This window comes from Bremia lactucae, linkage group LG1 (genome assembly GCF_004359215.1).
Source record: "Bremia lactucae strain SF5 linkage group LG1, whole genome shotgun sequence".
In the NCBI taxonomy this organism is placed as follows: domain Eukaryota; phylum Oomycota; class Peronosporomycetes; order Peronosporales; family Peronosporaceae; genus Bremia; species Bremia lactucae.
In genome coordinates this window covers 12,924,281-12,942,591 of record NC_090610.1, presented here as the reverse complement: position 1 = coordinate 12,942,591, position 18,311 = coordinate 12,924,281, and the positions used below count along the sequence as shown (strand labels likewise).

Sequence of the window (18,311 nt, the reverse complement as noted above, 5' to 3'; positions counted from 1 at the left end):
ATTTGTTATACAACTCGCTAAGAGTCGTATGTGCTGGGCATATGCGTGAACATCACGCTTGCCTTGCTTGAGTTTCAGAAGCTCTGAACGAGCTCTAAACTCAGCCCTTGGGGGTTCAAACGTCTGTTTGAGCCGGGCTTTAAAAGCCTCTAGCGACCCAAAGACGTATGGGTCGCGCAACTTAAGGCCCAATGCCAAAGTTTTGGCACGACCTGCCAAATTTGATCGAGCGAATGCGACTTGCATTTGCTCGTCGACGATATGACGTGCCCTTATGGCACCGTCCAACTCGACAAACCATCTCAAGAGGGAGTCTTCTTCGACTCCCCTATACTTAGAGATGTCAATCTTTAAGGTTTCGGGACGACGCGTTTGCGTCATCCTAGGTACAGGAGGCTGTACCTGTTGTAACCTCAACAGTTCTGCCTGTTGAGAGCCTTGCTGATTCAGCAAGGCTACCTTCTCCTTCTCCTTCATCTCGTCAAGTTCATGTTGTATTAACTTGGCGATGGCTGAATGGAGGTAATCTCTGTCCAAACTGGACAGTATTGCCAAGATGGCATCGTTTCCTATGGTCGAACTCATTCGTTCGACCACACTCCTTTCGATGTCACTTAGAAAGGAGTAGCTATCACGCGAAACGTGATGCGTATTCCCATTATCATCTGACATTTGTCCATGTTAGATGGTGGAACTGTGGTCCTTCGACGAACTACAAAGTGCTACCAGGTGTACCGGGGCACTACTGGATTGTACTGCTTCAATACAAGTCCACTTCGCACTGCCTCAGTGCGAGTGGTGCATCACGTCACTTCACGTACACTAGTACGTGCAGAGGAAGACTCTCTTTATAACACTTGCTTTAAAGAGTATTAATGAGAAATTGTATTTATATAATTAAGTACATCTGTTCTATCTACTTAATACTAACTGAAATATAAACTGATTTAAAACATGTAACAAAGTCTTATCTGTCTTTCTCTTTGCGCGCGTCCAGCGCTGACTGGACCGCGGAGAAAGTAGATATAATGGTCTATATCTACCAATGGATAAGCTTTAAGAATATTACCATACAAAGTAATATTCTCCAAATATTCTTTACCTTTTAGATAAAATATTAATTAACAACCTTTCAGTGTTAATTTCATGTAACGATACACCCCGTTACATACCGCCATTTCTAAACTACTCATTCTGCGAATACACTCGGTAATGCTTGCTATTGTTATTACAATAAAGGGTATATAAAAATTATATCAAAATAATCAATTAATAAGAAAATGTAGGGAACTGGTATAGACACACACCCTTTTGGTATAGCCACATCCCCTCCCCGTCTATCAGTTCTAATTAAATAAAAAGTACAGATTAAGGATGAACAGTTTCATTATTCCGCTATCTGCAAAATTGACAATTATTCCTCTAGAGGCGACTTGAGATCCCTTTTGGACCTTATATTCCCCCCCCCGCTAAATTACATTTTGCTGCTCGGTTGCTGCTCTATCTTTTCGCTCTTTTTATGAGTCGCCAATCAATTACAGGCGCTCTTGGCTTTTTTTCACCGGTAGAAAACCGTATATTTAACATCGTTAAACGAAAACACGGTGTCTGATGTGCAGCCACTACTCTCATATAGATAATTTGGGCGTTTGGATATAGCGGTGCCTAATTTAATTAAGGGGGGGGGTGATGTACCAAAGGCCAAAAGGGCGATCTAAAGACGATTCTAACGGAATAACTGTTGAATTTTGGATGCAGTGGATGACCCATAAAGTAAAAATATTTGACGCTTTTATTCAAGACAGACGGGGAGGGAGTGTGGCTATGCCAAAGGGGTGTGTGGCTATATGTGTGGCTATACCAAAATTATCGACACGGTATTCAAACTCCACGGGTTACCCCGTGAACGGGTCTCGGATAGAGATCCAAAGGGGTGTGTGGCTATACTATACCGTGATAACATTTGACGCTTTTATTCAAGACAGACGGGGAGGGCTATACCAAAAGGGATGAGTGGCTATACCAAAAGGGGTGTGTGGCTATCTATACCACACAGTGAAAATATATGACGCTTTCATTCAAGACAGACAAGGAGGGAGTGTGGCGGGGTGTGTGACTACACCGGCTCCCCAAAAAATACCTGATAATAAAAAAATTAAAAAAAATACCAAAATAATTTATAGATAAAAATATATATACCACGCATGTATACTATACGTACGAGTATACACAAGCTTGGGATCATGAAGAGATATGCTACACTTGATCTTAGCCATGAGGCAGAGAAGGTATCATGAAGAGCTGTGGATTGAAGGCATTGTTATTCATAAAAAATTGTCATAAGCTTACGACGGAGTTTTAGCATGCTTCAATCTATTCACGTAATCAATAAACTTTCGAGTAGATTAAGACTGTAAGACTTTTCCATTTACGTTTTCTGCTGTTCAGACGAAATTTGACACATATCCTATTCTGATTATTGTATGATCGTAATGCTACATTATGTATAATTTTGGCATGTTGCACAACTTTGATGTCCCACCCCCGCAACCTCTTGCTGGCCTCACATCAATGATTGTGACTGCTGTAACGGGGTGTATCGTTACATGAGAGTAACACTCAAAGGTTGTTAATTAATATATTATCTAAAAGATAGATAATATTTGGAGGATATTACTTTATATAGTAATGTTCAGAAATCTTATACATAACTAGGTATAGGCCATTATATCGATTTATCCCGCAGACTAATCAACTGTAGATGTAAACAAAAGGGAGAGACAGATAAGATAAGATAAGATTTCAATTGCATGATTAGTACTAATTTATAAGTTAGCATTAACAGATAGAAAGAAGAGATACTTAATTATATAATACAGTTTCGTTGAACCCTCTTTAAGCTAGTTGTCTTAAAGAGAAGTCTCCCTCTGCACGTACTAGTGTACGTGAAATAACGTAAGGCACCACTCGCAACTGAAGCAGTGCGAAGTGGACTTGTACTGAAGCAGTACAAGTCGTAGTGCCCCGTTACACGGTAGCTACAAGGATCCCACGCGCGCCATTATCGCGCACCGCGATCTGAACAATTTTAAGCCTCGCCTGTGCGTGACGAAAAGCCCTTTTACTTCTTTACGTTTATGCTGACATTCAAAACTTTAATTCTCACGCTTCCAAAGGCCCGCTAAATGATCGTGGTATTTGTGAAACACTTGAACGAAAGCGTAAAAGGCAAAAGAATTCCAGTGGTTGCGAATGCTCACCGGTAAAATGCTGTCAGAGCCCGTAACGAAAACGCTGCAAGAACTCAGACTTTTTTTTCTTGACAGAACGTTTAAGAGGCTATCGAACTACTTAACTTATTAACTTAAGGAATGACTAGACCCACCCCAGGTTTTTATGTCGTTATACTTGAGTACTGTAACGGGGCACTACGACTTATACTGCTTCAGTACAAGTCCACTTCGCACTGCTTCAGTTGCGAGTGATGCCTTACGTCACTTCACGTACACTAGTACGTGCAGAGGAAGACTTCTCTTTAAGGCAACTACCTTAAAGAGGGTTAAATGAAAACTGTATTAATATAATTAAGTGCCTCTCCTTTCTATCTGTTAGTCTAACTTAATTATGAACTGGTACTAAACATGCAGTTGAAATCTTATCTGTCTCTCTCTCTTTGTTAACGTGTACAGCTGATTAGTCTGCGGGATAAATAGATATAATGGCCTATACCTATTTATGCATAAGATTTCTGAACATTACTATATAAAGTAATGTTCTCCAAATATTATCTGCCTTTTAACTAATATATTGATTAACAACCTTTAAGTGTTAATTTAATGAAACGATACACCCCGTTACAAGTATTAGGCCGAGCAGCCTAGCAATCTTTAAATGAGTCATATATGCTTCTTAAATGAGTTTGCGGCGAATTTGCGCCTCTTAATTGCGATAGCGAGCTCTATGAATCGTGTCGACTACCTTAAGAGTCACTTAACTTTATGCTTGGGTGAAAAGAGGCTTTTTCTCACGCGGTCAAGATAGAAAAGTTTGCTTGTCTAGGTAATGATATCGATTCAAATGACTATTTTTAAAAAATGTCTTATTTCGCTTTTATTAAAAATTTGGGGAGATTTCTACCTGTAGACAAAATTCCACTTTTAGTGGTTTATCCATAGAATAAAATGGATGTTGTCTGCAGCAATTCCCAATCTTTATTCTCTACCTCTAATTAGTTTAATCGCAAAACAAATCAAAGAATACGTAAGTACTGCTATCCAGGCCATTAAAGTAACTCCGTCGTTCGCTTAATGGTAACCAGAAACCTCCTGGAAATGGCCGCCCGGATTGAATTTAATCATAAAGTTAGCCGCCTCCTTTTCCAATTTTGAAGGCTCTACGTCGAGCTCGCGCAGTCCAGGGAGGTCGGACGTCTTAACCTCGGTGAGACTAAGACGCGTAGCCCAGTCGCGCGTAAATTTTGGGTCCGGAAACTGCTCACAAAAGTAGCCAATGGCCTGAGCAATAGGCAGCGGTAGATTGATTAATCTTGGATTCGTCTTGGTAATATCAAACACGTAATCAACCAGCTCCTTATACGAAAATTCTTCGTCGCCAACGAGCTCAAAAGTGGCCCCCCGAATCGTCTCATCTTGCGTAATGTGATAAATGGCCTTGGCCACATCATTTACAAACACCGGCTGGATGACAGCTTCGCCATTGTCAACAACGGGCAGACCGCCGTAAGTAAGGCGATTCCCCATCCAAACGAGTAAACGATCTTCTGGACCAAACATGTTGGCTGGTCGCACAATAGTAGCCTCTGGAAAAGCTTTTCGGACAGCCACCTCGCCACGAAATTTAGACGCAGCCCACACGCTAGGTGAGTTAGGCTGGGCAAGCAGCGACGAAACGTGCACCATACGAGGTACTTTAGCCTCCATCGCCACCTCAGCAATGGTGCGGGCGACGTCCACGTGCACGTCGTCGTACGTGTAATTGATCCACCACGGCAAAAGATGCTTCGTTTGATAGTGTTTTCCGATAAGATTAATTACAATGTCCGAGCCTTCCACAGCCGCAAATATCGAATCACGGTCGCGTGGGTGGAATGGCAGTGCCGCTACATTTCCTAAATCAGCCGATACACGCAAGTGTGACACCTCCGCATCATCTCCACGGTACGGCAGCACGTAGCCATTTCCATTCATCCCTAGGAACACAATGTCGATTGATAGGAAAAAAATACCTGTTTCAATAATACGAACGCCACTCACGCACCCAGATGTGCACATACATAACGTCCTAGGAAGCCTGTGGAGCCAAAGACCGTGGCGGTGATACCATTGCCACGCACGCGACCTACGGGATGGCGCAGCGCCGCCTTGGCAACTGGGGAGAGCACCGACATTTTGCAATTGTGAGGCAGTGAAGGAGCGACCTTCGATCGACATTCGCTCGTCCAGCAAATTAGTTTCGCTAACTTTTCGTGACGAGCAAGAGCCAACATCATTGGTCAGAATGAAGCTCGTTAGCGTAAAAGAGCAGGCGTACGCGTCGCTGGACATGGACTCGCCCCTCGTGGCGCCCATACGCCGTAATCTCTCAAACATTCCGTCATCCCCGACGCCTTCTATAATTTCCGTTACCTCGGAGCTCGGCAATGGCTTTAGCAGCGATAATGGAGAGACTCGGCGCTTTTACAATAGCGTGACCAACGAAATTCTCGCAGTATTGGATGGACCCGTGCGACAACTGGCATTTGAAACAAAAGGCGCGCTATTAGCCACAGGGTGAGCACATTCCTGCCGTTGGACGAAGAAAATTTACGGTCTAAAATTCTACATGTGATGCTCATGATTGGTTATTTTATTAGACTGGCTTCGACGTTTTACTTGCTCTCTTGGTTCCAGGCTGTGATGGTGCCTTTCTTCCTTGCCATTTTTCTCATGTATGCTTTGCTTATACTCAAATTTCAAACTCAAGTCTCACGAGCCTTTTGTTCTGTTTTAACTTGTATTAAAATTGCAGGTACCTCGTCGACCCGTTAGTTGAAATGATGGATGTATCTCCTAAGTATTTTCTCTGCGTCTGTACTTCGCGCGGTCGTCATGCCCGGCGAAAGTCACGTGGTTGCTCGCGTGCACTCGCGTCCCTTGTGGCCGTCAGCTTAGTGTGCGTGTTCTTTGGACTGCTGGGCTACATTACTGTGCTCTCGGTTCATGCCCTGGACTATAGCGCTTATCAAACGGGTTATAACAATTTAGTGTCCGGGGTCGAGCATATTCTTGGGCAGCTTGGCCTTCCTGTCAACATTACTACAACGCTGCATGATAACGTCGAAAAATTAGCGCGTATTGCAGTCACAGAAACGATGGATTTACTCTCTGTGATGTTTGTGACGCTCATTTATCTTACCTACTTTTTATGCACTCGCACTCGAGCAAGTGATGCTGGAGGCGTTTGGTCAAAGATTGACCACGATATTCAGCGATTTGTCACACTCAAGTGCTTTTTGTCATTGTTTGTGGCGTTGCTTGTGACGATTGTGTACGTTTGGCTGAACGTTGGACTGGCCATTGTATGGGGCATGCTGACGTTTATTTTAAATTGGATTCCTAACGTCGGAGCAATGATCGCATCTGTTGCGCCAGTCTGCATCATTGCAATCACTCCGTCAAACTTGATGAATCCCATGGAGAAATTCTTGGCCATGTTTTTTCCCATGTGCTTCCACATGTTTGTGGGGAATTTTGTGGAACCCCGAGTTTTTGGACGGAAGCTTGAAATTGATCCTGTAATTGTCATCTTGTCGTTATCGGCGTGGGGTCTATTATGGGGTGTGGTAGGTATGATGTTGTCTGTCCCGCTCACTGCCGCTGCTAAAATTATGCTCAGTCACCTTAAATTGTGGCCTGAGTTTGTAGCTTTGGTGGAAGGAACGTACTTTACAAGGTTTGGTAGTAAGCCCAGTAGGTATAAGAAGGAAGAAGACGATCAAAAGGATTTTGAAACGATGGAAGTCCAGACAGAAAGTGAAAAAGAACGTGCAAATGGCAGTCACGTACGGGTATAATTGGCACTTGACCAGTAACTAACAGGTAGTAGCATTATAGTTTTCATACCTTGTTTATCTTAAGTGGACTGCAGCTGAGTAGCATAGCTAAATAGGCCGAGGGATAGAAGAAGCCAATGCGTGGGAGGTGGACCCGTAGCAACGAGGCATTTATATTTTATGGCTATCTTTCTTCGCCACTATCTATTGATGCTCGTCAACTATCTTAACGGGCTGCCTGATTATCATGCAAATACATATGACACCGTTACATGTACGTCGGAAGCGTTGCAAGGTATGCTGTTAATTCTGGTGGAGTGTATGGCGCCGCAAGATGAGTTGAAGCAGTAGACGAGCTGTCTTGAAGAATGTATTCTAGTCCTTGCCCCTTGGAAATAGTTAAGTTTAAATAAAGTTTCAAAATGCCAAAAAGTGCTTCCTGTCTCTCTGCGCGTGCAATCCCAAGCCATCTGAACCAGCGTGGCAACTAACTCGCATCGGAGCACTTCTCGGAACGTTCTGTTCGATGACCCAGCTTTTAGTTAGGAATTAGACCTCAACAATTGCATTTTGGGCAGTTGAAAAATACTTGTAAGCTTTAAGCCTAAAGATAAGTAGCATGGAGTATGCATTAGCTGGTCGCATCCAATAAAATTGGCTGTAAGAAGAGATATTCATGAGATTACCAATTGTACTACTGTATTTCCATTTTGCGCAAACACGTTTTCAAAGGCTAGTCCTACCACGCAATGAGCCCTCGAGCACAGGCGCTGTCAGTGCTTCCGCAGCGAACCCAATGCTTTGTTACTGTGCTTAAACCGCATGTAATGTATGGTGCTGCAATCACATCGCTCTTGAGGGCCAGATCAATGTCAATGGCATCGTCAAAGCCTCTATATTTCGGTCGACACTGCTACACTACAGCCAGCACCAAAATGCCGCTGCAATTTGATACGCACCTTGTTGTCAAGAGTCTGCAAGAGAGAGGTAGACCAGCAATATCTTTGCTATTCCCGTTGGACTCGTAACTGGAGGCATTCTATGACGCACGCCAGGCTTTTCAGCTGATCAATCGGAGGCCATCCTGGAAGTAATGAAAGATGCCATGGCCGACTCGTTACAGGCGCAAGCACGCATCGTAAGTCTTGTAATAAGGGTGCTCTATACCTTCGTAAATTATATTAATAAAATCTGTCAAGCTGGCAACAAAATCAGAGCACGTAGAGCTTAAGGCGGAGCTGTCCGAGCGCGTGTTTAACTCCACGCTCAAGTTTGGTACATTGTGCATATTTACAAGCATTGCTTGGAAACACTAATGATTGTTACAGATATTGCACAGCGCCACTCGCGAGAGCTGCTGGTGCGAGACTTTAACACACTAAAGCATGATATTCGTATGCTTGAAAAAATCGATTTTGACAAGATCCGTATGGAAATCGCCGAGCTCGAAAAAAAGTTCTTACTGCAAAAGCAAGCGGAAGATGAAACCCTAAATGAGCTTCGATTGTCGATGGAGAAGGTTGAAAAACGCATGCTTCAATACGCTGTGGGTTTTGCCGGTACCATCATGGCCGTGGGTGCAGCGTTAATGCGTTTGGTTCTATAGAAAACACAACTGAAAGAAAATAGACAATATTTGCTCAAATGGTACGCGCGTGTTATAAAAATTCCGAGTCTTTCGGATGCGCTTTGTCGTTCACGCGAGAAGTTGATGTTGCTAGCTGTTTAGCACTACTCAAGATATTGCTCAACACGTTCGTGCTTCCACCACTTGAGGTTTTCGATTTGCTATCGTGTCTTTTTGGCTCTTTTTCCATAGGCCGATAACTGCTTCTACTTGTGAAACGATCTGGACGCGGAGGGAAAAGCTTTGGTTCTAAGTACGGTCGTTTTCGTCTTGTGTTTGGACTTGTGGATCTATTGCTCTCAGCCTTTAACGGAAGAAGAGTTTCGCTGGGTTGGCAATATTCCTTTCTAGAAAAAGACTGCGACATTTCTCGGGATACATTTCGAGAGCTTTTACTTCCTTCTCGATGTGAATCTCTTCGCCGGTTACCGTAGTCACGACGATCATTCCTGCAGTATATGTGATCCGGCCAGTTCTTGTCTTCACTTCTCCTGTTTTGCTCTTTGTCGTATGAGCGTCTGTAGTCGCGAAATGCAAATCGATCCTCTTCTCGATGAGTTCGGGAGTTCGCGTGCTTATCGTCACCTTTGCTACTGTCATCATACGATATGGAAGGCATATCGGAAGCCTCTCTACGAGTTTCGTCTTGACCAGATGTCCCTTTATGAGCGCGGTAGCCATTATGCTGACGCATGTCCGGCGACGATGAACTTTTACGATCTCGAAAGCTTCGAATCTCGTATTGATCTCGCAAATTTACTGCAGTGGGCAATTCGGTTGCCGACAAGCGAGGCCTCTTCGATTTATCATCAAATGACTTATCATCAAGTGCACCAAGCGCCGCGACTCTTTTGTGGCTTTCAGTAGGTTTCTGTATTCCTTGTTTGCTGTCGTTTCCATCGCACAAAGGCTTCGAAGATGCATTCGAATTACTCACCCTTTCGTCACCCTCTTGAGGCACGCAATCATTCGATTGAGTAGCTTTCACCCCCGAAGGTTGCGTCGCACCCACTGATTGCGCCTCTTGAGCTATTGTCTCAGCCTTACTAACCGCCACTTTTGGCTTTACAATCAAAGCACACTTCTCGACTGCTTTTGAATGCATCAATTGGTAGTGCTCTGCTAGGTCACGATATTTGTCGCTTTCGAGTCTCTTTGCCACCATTGAAAATGGCTCCCCTTTTGTATTAATAACAAGCCTTCGATCACGAGCACTTTTCACAAGAGCAGCCCATGTTTCATCACGCACCAAGGTATCAACATTCCCAACTACATACATACAATATCGAGCACGCGTAATCGCGACATTTAGACGCCGAATATCACGCAAAAAGCCAATGCCACCGCGCTTAGACGATCGTACGCATGAAAATACAATCACATCTTTTTCTCGACCCTGGAATCCATCCACCGTGTTTACTTCAATTGACACGCTTGCTGAGATTTTCGACCGTGTTATTTCTTGTCGAAGTACGCGGACTTGCTCCTTATAAGGAGATACGAATCCGACACTCCAATTGTTATTCCTCACGTCTATACAAGTTTCAAACATATTCTGGCACAAGTTTATGCAGAATGCTGCCTCCTCACGATTGTACTTGGATCCGTTCATGTCCTCTTCCCTTGAATTCTCAACATCATAAAGCAAGAAAGGCTGAAAGCTTGGACGGGCGTACACACCAGAACAAGTCTTCTGAATCTGCTCCATTACACTCGGTCCATCGGTCAATAATCCCCCATAAAATCTCTTCGACGGGAATTCCCGCAAAAAAGGGTGCATTCGATATTGCACCCGTAGCATCGATGGTGCAACGCCACTCTCCGCTATCCGTTCAAACAATGATCGGTCATACCGCGCTTTTGCTGCAACAACGCTTTTGACGGTAGCAGGTAGCTGCTTGGGATCACCAACGAGCACCACTCGAGCTACTCGCTCTCGAATCGGGATTAGGGTGCTTAGTTCTACTGCCTGGGCTGCCTCATCAATAATTAGTGCGTCAAAGCCATGCTTTAGATTCGAGAAATCGCCACTTCCAGCCTTCGATAGCGTGCAAGCGATAATGTTTGCTTTCGACAAAATCGTCTCAGTCGTTTTGGCTCGAATAGCAGTCATCTCGTCTCGCAAGCGTCGGATATTGCCCGTGCATTCCGTGAGCCGTTGATGAGTTTTGGCTAATTCCTTTCGATTTTTCTGTTTGCCATCATTCTCGTTAGCTTTATTGTGAAATTCACGTATTGAACTGCGCAAGAATCGCTGAGTGTCTTGAAGTGCGCGCAAGCCCATGGCTTTCGGGTGAATGGCCATTTCACGCCGGATAATGTGAGGCAAGCACACCGAATTGACAATTTCAGGTGCGTCCTCGCCTGCGTTCCCGAGGCGGACAATGGAAATGAAATCTTCCTTCAGAGCCTCTGGATGCACGCTTGGCGCGCAAACCTTTGTCAATTTACCTACGCTATCCAGTAACCCGTCCGTCATAATTCGCAGCACCAATTCATTAACTGCGCCATTGGAAGGAGCACAAAGTAGAATGTTATTTGTTCGACCTGCTAAGCGCTCTGAAGCTGCTCTTGTAATGATACGGCGCTTGACCACTAAGTTCGAATTTGAATGATTCGTGCGAGATGACAACTTGGCTTCTAGTCGACTGCGCGATAATTCTTTGTTTTTGAGTGTCTGAACTGATCTCCGATTTGGTCCAGTAGAGGTAGAATTAGAGGAGCGACATAGAATGCTCCCGAGTGCACTAACGGAAAATATCGGCGCCGCAGTCGAAGATGTAAGCATTTCTTTAGGTTCACCCTTTAATTGACGCGTCGGAACAGCCTCGCGGTTCGTTAAGCCACCTTTGGCATCATCGCTCTGTGCGTCAAGCTTTGATATTGGCATTATAGCAGAAGTCGGTAGCCGCAATGAAAGCAATCCGCTTAAAAGTCCCATGATCGTCTTAGTTTTGCCTGTTCCAGGTGGTCCTTGAAGCAGCGATACACCTATGCTATAGTTATTTAATACACTATGGATAGACTGCAGTTGAGAATTGTTGTATTGATGCTTGATCGCTTCCCAAAGGTCAGAAGGAACAAAGCGAGGTGGGCATTCCAAGACATCCTTTTGATCTATCAATTCAGTCCACTTGTCTTTGAGCTTGGTGGAAAGGGCCTTAACGTCTGCGTTGTCATGCTTGCGCAGCTTGTTTACAGCTTTTCCTATACTAGTGGACTACACATTCAAAATTAGCTTATTTGTCAAGCACCTCGCAGACTCGACACTCACTCTTAAGTCTGTCAACATAACGTTCATTCCACTCAAGCGTTTTAAAATTTTCACAATCTGCGCGCAGCTTTTATTCGAACTTTCACGACGTAGGTTGTCCAATGCCGACGTAATGGTAATAAGCTCTGATTGCGTCGACTGGTATGCGTCAGGAGTAAGAATTACACTTCTTAAATGCTCGGGAAGCATGTCAACTGATCGAAGCCCAATGTATTCCCGCGCGGACGTTACCAGATTACATAAGGACTTAACCTTCCATTCCGAACTGGCGATCGCACTTGAAGTCAATAATTCACTTGAAAAAGCGTGTACACTTGTAGTTGCACGATCCAATTCGCCATCGTTTAAAAATAGTACACTAACAGACTCTTCTACATCGATTTTGCTAGACTTTTCCGTCCCGAATGTTTGTCTTCGCCCCTTTTCCGTCTCGCTGATCAAAACGACTCCTAAAAATGTGCGTGCTCTTATATGCCCACTTCGATTTTGACTTTCCCCTGCAGCTTGCAAGAAAATTATGTCACCGTTTCGGAGAAGCTTTTCATTGTAGGAATTATTAGGTCGCTCCTTACACCTAGAGCTCGCGAGCAATCCTTCGTCTCGCTCAACAATACTAAAATTGAGGCACCGCATTCCTTCTCGGGGTTTCTCAGACACATAGCGAAGAAGATGCCCCCCGTTGCTGTATCCGCTCCTTCGAAGTCCCTCTTGCACTTCGTTGCTGCATTCCGCCACCAGAAGGGGCAAAAAAGCTCGAACATAATCTGCGCTTTTCTTAAAACTTAAGCTTGGTATCTGAAGCTCATCATTCGAATTTTCAGTTTTGAAGTCATCAGATAAAAGATCAGGCATGGCAGCTTGTAGTATTTGCCGATAAAATGGTAGCAGAGAGCAAATCGCAATGGGCTTCCTCATTGTCTTGATTCGATGAAAAAGTGCCGCGAAACGCAAATCGGTATCTTCGCTTTCCTTTTCTTTTGATACTTCTCCTACATTTGCGTTAGTTGGTTGCTTCAACTGCTTTAATTGCTTTGCTTGTATTGTCTTGATCGAGTTCGTATGTGTGTGTGATATCCCTTTAATGACTTGGGCCATATTAAAGGAAGTGTTCTTTTTCATAGCTTGCTCTTTAACAGCCATTTCTGATTTTGAAGGTAAATTGTATTGCTCTTCAGAGTAAAAGCTGTGTTGTTTCCTAGCTGCTGCAATATTTGATACTTCTTCAATGCCACTTAAATCGACCAACGCGTAGCCTTGGGCTCTAGCGGCCAATTTTCCACTCATCGGCCGGATCAAAGATTTTGGCTTGCTTCTTAAAGCCTTTGGGTCCAATGCATGCTTTGCTTCCGATCGAGCGGTGAAGCTCGTCGAAGCTTTATAGCTATTTGAGTCTTGTGATCGTTTCATAAAGAATTGGGATGATTTGACAAGCTGTCGAAATTTTTTGGTCTGACTACCAAAGTCAGTAGACTGGTTGGACTCAATTGCTGCGGCCTCGCCCTTTATACTATCGATCATTGATAAGATGGTGTCGTCAAGACAAGTATTTCCTTTTAAAAGACACTTAAGCACCGTCATTAACAGATCCGCAGCTCGCTTTCGCTCTGACATTGAACCTCTCGCTATGCACTCAACAAGCGGATGGATGAGCCCGATCACGCGTGTACTTGACACGGTCGGATCTTTCAAAGAATTGATCCAGAATTTCCAAAATGATATTCCGAAATCAAGACATTGTACTCGCGTTGCTTCCGTAATTTCCACCGTAAGCGTCACAGTTGGATCAAACAAGGCTGTCAGTAGCGAGACTAAGAAGTCATTTAGTAGACTAGGAAGCTTGATCAGGTGGTTAGCAGTGATACCAGTATCCGATATCTGAAGCGACAATGTCGTCAAGTCTTTGGATACGGACGCTTTATGAAACGCTGTTTTTAAATCACTGCTCAGCATATCAAATACGCGAGACCATGCAATAATCAGCTTTTTAACAGCAGGCAAGTAGACTGCGTGCTGAAAACCATAGAGACGCATTGATTGCAGCATAGAAAGCTGGCCTCGTAAAAAAGCCTCAGCATTCCGATGAACAGAAATTAAAAATGCCTCCAGCGGAGAGGGTAAATGCGTAGGTTGACTCTTCTCGGCGGTAAATTGGCCAATTAAGCTACCAGCAGCGCAACAAATTACGCAAATATTAGCAAAATCGCATGAGTTCGATGCAAGAATAGCCTACCTCTTAAGTTGCTGGCTAACAAAATTTGTTGGGCTTAAATAACAAGTACTGATATGTTGACACACGATGGGATATCTAAATGGATTAGCTAAGCCTTTAGATAGCACTTCGTCGCACATTTGCTGAAGATACTGCTGACTATGGGCCTCATACTTCTGCAAGAGGTCTAATAAAGGTTGCAATTGTCTACTGGAAGTGGTTTGCGCTTCCACACAATTCAAAAGCTCAGAGACTCCCCCAATTGATTCAAATAGTGCTCCGTGAACTTGTATAGGGATCGTTGTGACAGAGTTCCACGAGCACAAATTTTTCAATAAATCAGTAATGATCGGCCTTCCTTTCGTAAAAACTTCTAGAGACACGATACCATCCCCAGCATTGGCAACAATATAAGTGTAAACGACATCTCGAGCAAGCTGTAAATGTCTGCTCAAGACAAGAGCTGTTGTCTCGGCTGCTAAGTCAACAAGTGACTCGACATTATTTGGTCTAACGACAGTATTATACAAATGATCCATCCACAACATTTCCAATTTTGCTTGACTGTCACCCCCCGGATTTGAACCACACGGCCACCAAAAAGCACTGTCAGAAACAGAATAGTCAACTGAGATTGACTTGGATAGTGCGCCTTCATCTCGTTCACTTGTACTGTTCGCATTGGTAGCTACGGGCATGCGATGCCCGTAACAGTCCATGACAATAGTAAATGCCGCCCTCGACAAAGCTACAGCAGCAATTCCGTCAAAATGTTTGGGGCGGAGGTCCTCAATTATTAAAAATTGCAGAATTTCATGGCGAGTCTTTAAATAAAAAGCAAGCTCAGATTGATTAGACTGCACAAAGGTGGCTGTTAGCAAAATTATCAAACTCGTAACTAGAAATCATGGAACTATAGTGATTTACATACAGCATTGCTTGAGGCCTGAGGCGGCCGCATTGCCACAAGAAGCGGTGGCAAGAGCTCAATGAACTGTTTCGTAACAAAAACACGCCAGGATTGAAGGCGACAATGCTGCATGACAACGTTATAAACGATTGTCGGAGAATGCACACAGTGACTCCAAAACCGGTGTTCAAGGCATCGTAAGAGAGCCAGAAAACATTTAGAAACCTGCAGTGGTCAAAATATGAATATAATGAAGCAAACAAAACGATCAGGTATTTTTATAATATGTTGCGCACCACCAACGTAATCGTCTGGTCTTCTGATGGATCAGCGTCCTGAAGAAAATTGAAGACCAAGTCCGGGATTGTGTCAAAGGATTCAAGCATTGTTTCCAAACCGTATATATCTAATTGCTAAGAAAATTAATTAAATCTCCAGCTAGTATTACATAAAGCGTAACAAAAAATCCCAACTCAACCTGCATGACATGATCCAGCGCAGACCACAAAATCTTTTTTGTTGGCGTCTTAACACAATTTGTCGGCTCCAAAAACTAGAAAAACAACAATTGGTAAGTCATTAACCATGAGATGAGAAACCGCGCCAGAAAACTCACATTTTGGAGATTATCCGTCGTTCTGAGATCCAGTTGTAGCACTGGTTTATTAAACGCCTCATTTTCTAATATGTACATCCACTCTTCCATCACGTCAAGAAAATTCTTGTCGTCGCCAATGTCTCCAGTTAGCTGAATTTTTCCAAAGTGTGAAATCATTTCCTGGGCCCATTCTCTACAACCACCAGTCATCATATCTATAACGTTTGCTCGTTTTTAAAAACTTACATAGTAGAACGCACCTCACTGCTGAGTCTGGTGACACTAATAGCTGATATAGACCAGCACAGCCACGAAGACTCTCTAATTTCCGATTAATTTTTACATCGGAGAATCGACTCGAAACCCACTATCAAGCATAATGGTAAACATTCCTACTTCACGATAGCCCCAAAACCCATAAACCTACCCTTGATAAGACTCGCACAATGCGAAAGTCTGACAGTAATCTTCGTTGAGTAAGAATCTCATATAGTGCTAGTGCTATCGTTTCTGAATTCTCCCGGAGCGCACTTGCCAACCCCATGGATGTTTCTGTCAACTGACGCTGAACTCGATCGGCGTCTAAACCTTGTAACTTGATAAAAAAGGCTTGTATAGAATCCTGCGTGAATTCAAATTCGAGCTCTACGTGAACACTTGGCATGGAGGCGTGGTAAATGTCTACACTGTCAATAATGCTCAAGTAAGCAGTAGTACATCCATCAATAGATCGAATACATAGCCACACCATTTACAACAGGCGCTAAGCTGCTGCTCCATTCTCTGGTAAAAAACCACAATGCTCTCGGACGATGGGTAGAGCTCCAAAACACGCATCATAAAGACCATGAGAGGCGAATATCGGCACCACCAGTGTTGCATACTGAGGCTTCCCATTAAGAACTGACCCACACGACTATATAGACGCTGCTTTTGCAGTATTGTTTGTTTGGTCTGTTCTTGCTCGCATAGCAGCCGCACTTCTTCCTCCAGCGCGGATGCTAATGCTTCCATCCTTAACGTTGAATGTGTCAAATTTGGTGTACTTGCACCTCAAGAATAAATTTAATGGTTTTGCCACGAAAAAATGTGGCTCAAGGGCTCCTATTTCTGCCGCCTGTTCTCGTGTCGGTGCTATTATTCTTTGTATGCGGAGCGAGCGGGGTCTCTGCACTAAGTATCGGCATGCTTTCAAGCTTTGCTTTCTGCGACGTATGGTATTTTCTGCGAATGGGATTTGACACGCTCAGGCCTGCACCTCGTGGGTCTCGCAAGCATTTATTTGCCGTTAGCAGGATCAAGGGTCGTATTGGACTCATGGATATTGACCGCAATGGGCACTGCAACAACGCACGTTTTCTGCGCGAGTGCGGCTTTGGACGCCGCGATCTGTGGCAGGTACGAATGCTGATTGAGCTTTGGCAAGAATTGCAGAGTAATGAAGGTCAATGTATTCTATATTCGGCATCAATTACCAGCACAATGGTGTGTGGAAAGTTGTGACTGCATCAGGAGGCAATCTTATTGTTGGCTCGCAAACTGTACGTTATCGGCGCGAGTTGCGCTTTGGACAGACCTATACGTTGGAGTCAAGACTCATCTGCTGGAATGCGCGCGCTTTCTACGTTGAGCACCGCTTTGTAACTCAGGACGTCATGGGCTATTTTGTGAACGCTATTGTACTGGTTAAAAACATAGTAATAGGCGCGCTGGAACCCGCGCAAATCATTGCTAAGCTGCCGGTCCTGCAGTCTGACGAGGAAAATAATCCGCCAATGCCCGTGGATGTCTTGCGGTGGCTTGAAAGCAACGAAGCTTCTAGCAAGATGCTCCGTGCGGAGACTACTTAGTGATAGAAATTGTTTTGCGTCTTGAATCCCGTGGAAGCGTTTTCACTTTGACGGCAATGATTAATGTCCTTCGTATGAGTGAATTCATAGCTAGTATCATTGTAAGCGTTAAAGGCAATGATGATACACCCCTTAATTAATTGGCTTAAATTCATCAGTAACCATCACTCAACCCTTATGTACAGATTGTAACAAATGGGTTTTCGTAATTAATTATTTTTGAATAGAATAAAAGGATATTTTACCCACAAAGTAAATGTACAACAACAACGGTTCTCCAACAATGAGTGCCACATTACACCCTTCCCCATCAGACTGTTGACACCAAGTGACAACATTCGCTTCATTTCCTCTTTGAGGTTGGAACATAAACAACCGTTTGGTTGTGTTTTGCATTCCTGTTTCCCATGACAATTAAGCGTGATTCACAGACTCTTAGCACCTTCCTCGACGATGAGGGTATGGTGGACTTTGATAGTCACACTCAATTAGAGGATGAGGAACAAGAGCATCGTTCTCTCACGCCTTCTCCTCCGGATGAAGGTTGACGGGCCCCGAATCCGTTCCCAAGACGTGGTGCCGCTGATGTCTTAACTGCATTGAGCAAGACACATGACCCGAGTCCAACATTATTACGAATCCGCTCGATGAAGAGCAAGAGCGGGCAATCCTCATATAAATAAAAGCTCGTTGTCGAGCTGCAGAGATAGCGAAAGCTAAAGCATGTAGTGAATACAGATTCACTCCACTTAGTGCGAAAAGCTTTTCAAAGAGATCGCGGGTCACAGTCAC

The 18,311-nt window shown here is 44.0% G+C and overlaps 5 protein-coding genes across 5 annotated transcripts; 3 read left to right on the top strand and 2 right to left on the bottom strand.

The window, feature by feature from the left end:
• Positions 1–4,092: 4,092 nt before the first annotated feature.
• CCR75_000684 (uncharacterized protein) lies at positions 4,093–5,407 on the bottom strand (the record flags this gene model as incomplete). The annotated part of the gene is made up of 2 exons (XM_067958790.1): positions 4,093–5,209; positions 5,278–5,407. 2 exons carry the CDS (start codon positions 5,405–5,407, stop codon positions 4,305–4,307), a joined length of 1,035 nt encoding a protein of 344 aa, XP_067815180.1. The 3' UTR covers positions 4,093–4,304.
• A 110-nt stretch (positions 5,408–5,517) lies between these two features.
• Positions 5,518–7,517, top strand: CCR75_000685 (uncharacterized protein; the record flags this gene model as incomplete). The annotated part of the gene is made up of 3 exons (XM_067958791.1): positions 5,518–5,789; positions 5,873–5,947; positions 6,028–7,517. The coding sequence occupies 3 exons, from the start codon at positions 5,518–5,520 to the stop codon at positions 7,070–7,072; spliced, it is 1,392 nt and encodes a 463-aa protein (XP_067815179.1). The 3' UTR covers positions 7,073–7,517.
• A 188-nt stretch (positions 7,518–7,705) lies between these two features.
• On the top strand, positions 7,706–11,258 carry CCR75_000686 (uncharacterized protein). Its single transcript, XM_067958792.1, has 4 exons — positions 7,706–8,038; positions 8,107–8,189; positions 8,251–8,326; positions 8,380–11,258. Exons 1-4 carry the CDS (start codon positions 7,801–7,803, stop codon positions 8,655–8,657), a joined length of 675 nt encoding a protein of 224 aa, XP_067815182.1. The 5' UTR covers positions 7,706–7,800; the 3' UTR covers positions 8,658–11,258.
• Positions 8,710–16,683, bottom strand: CCR75_000687 (uncharacterized protein; the record flags this gene model as incomplete). The annotated part of the gene is made up of 10 exons (XM_067958793.1): positions 8,710–11,898; positions 11,953–14,113; positions 14,183–15,018; positions 15,093–15,296; positions 15,368–15,484; positions 15,550–15,624; positions 15,688–15,862; positions 15,930–16,036; positions 16,097–16,350; positions 16,425–16,683. 10 exons carry the CDS (start codon positions 16,681–16,683, stop codon positions 8,710–8,712), a joined length of 7,377 nt encoding a protein of 2,458 aa, XP_067815181.1.
• A 54-nt stretch (positions 16,684–16,737) lies between these two features.
• CCR75_000688 (uncharacterized protein) lies at positions 16,738–17,764 on the top strand (the record flags this gene model as incomplete). Its single annotated transcript, XM_067958794.1, has 2 exons — positions 16,738–17,067; positions 17,148–17,764. The coding sequence occupies 2 exons, from the start codon at positions 16,738–16,740 to the stop codon at positions 17,517–17,519; spliced, it is 702 nt and encodes a 233-aa protein (XP_067815042.1). The 3' UTR covers positions 17,520–17,764.
• Between the last annotated feature and the right edge of the window lie 547 nt (positions 17,765–18,311).

Excerpts from the sequence above, each read along its gene's own strand:
- CCR75_000686 (XM_067958792.1), top strand. The coding sequence starts at position 7,801 with ATGAGCCCTCGAGCACAGGCGCTGTCAGTGCTTCCGCAGCGAACCCAA. Across the intron at positions 8,039-8,106 it reads CAAGAGTCTGCAAGAGAGAG|GCTTTTCAGCTGATCAATCG; the intron begins GTAGACCAGCAA and ends GACGCACGCCAG. Across the intron at positions 8,327-8,379 it reads TAACTCCACGCTCAAGTTTG|ATATTGCACAGCGCCACTCG; the intron begins GTACATTGTGCA and ends TGATTGTTACAG.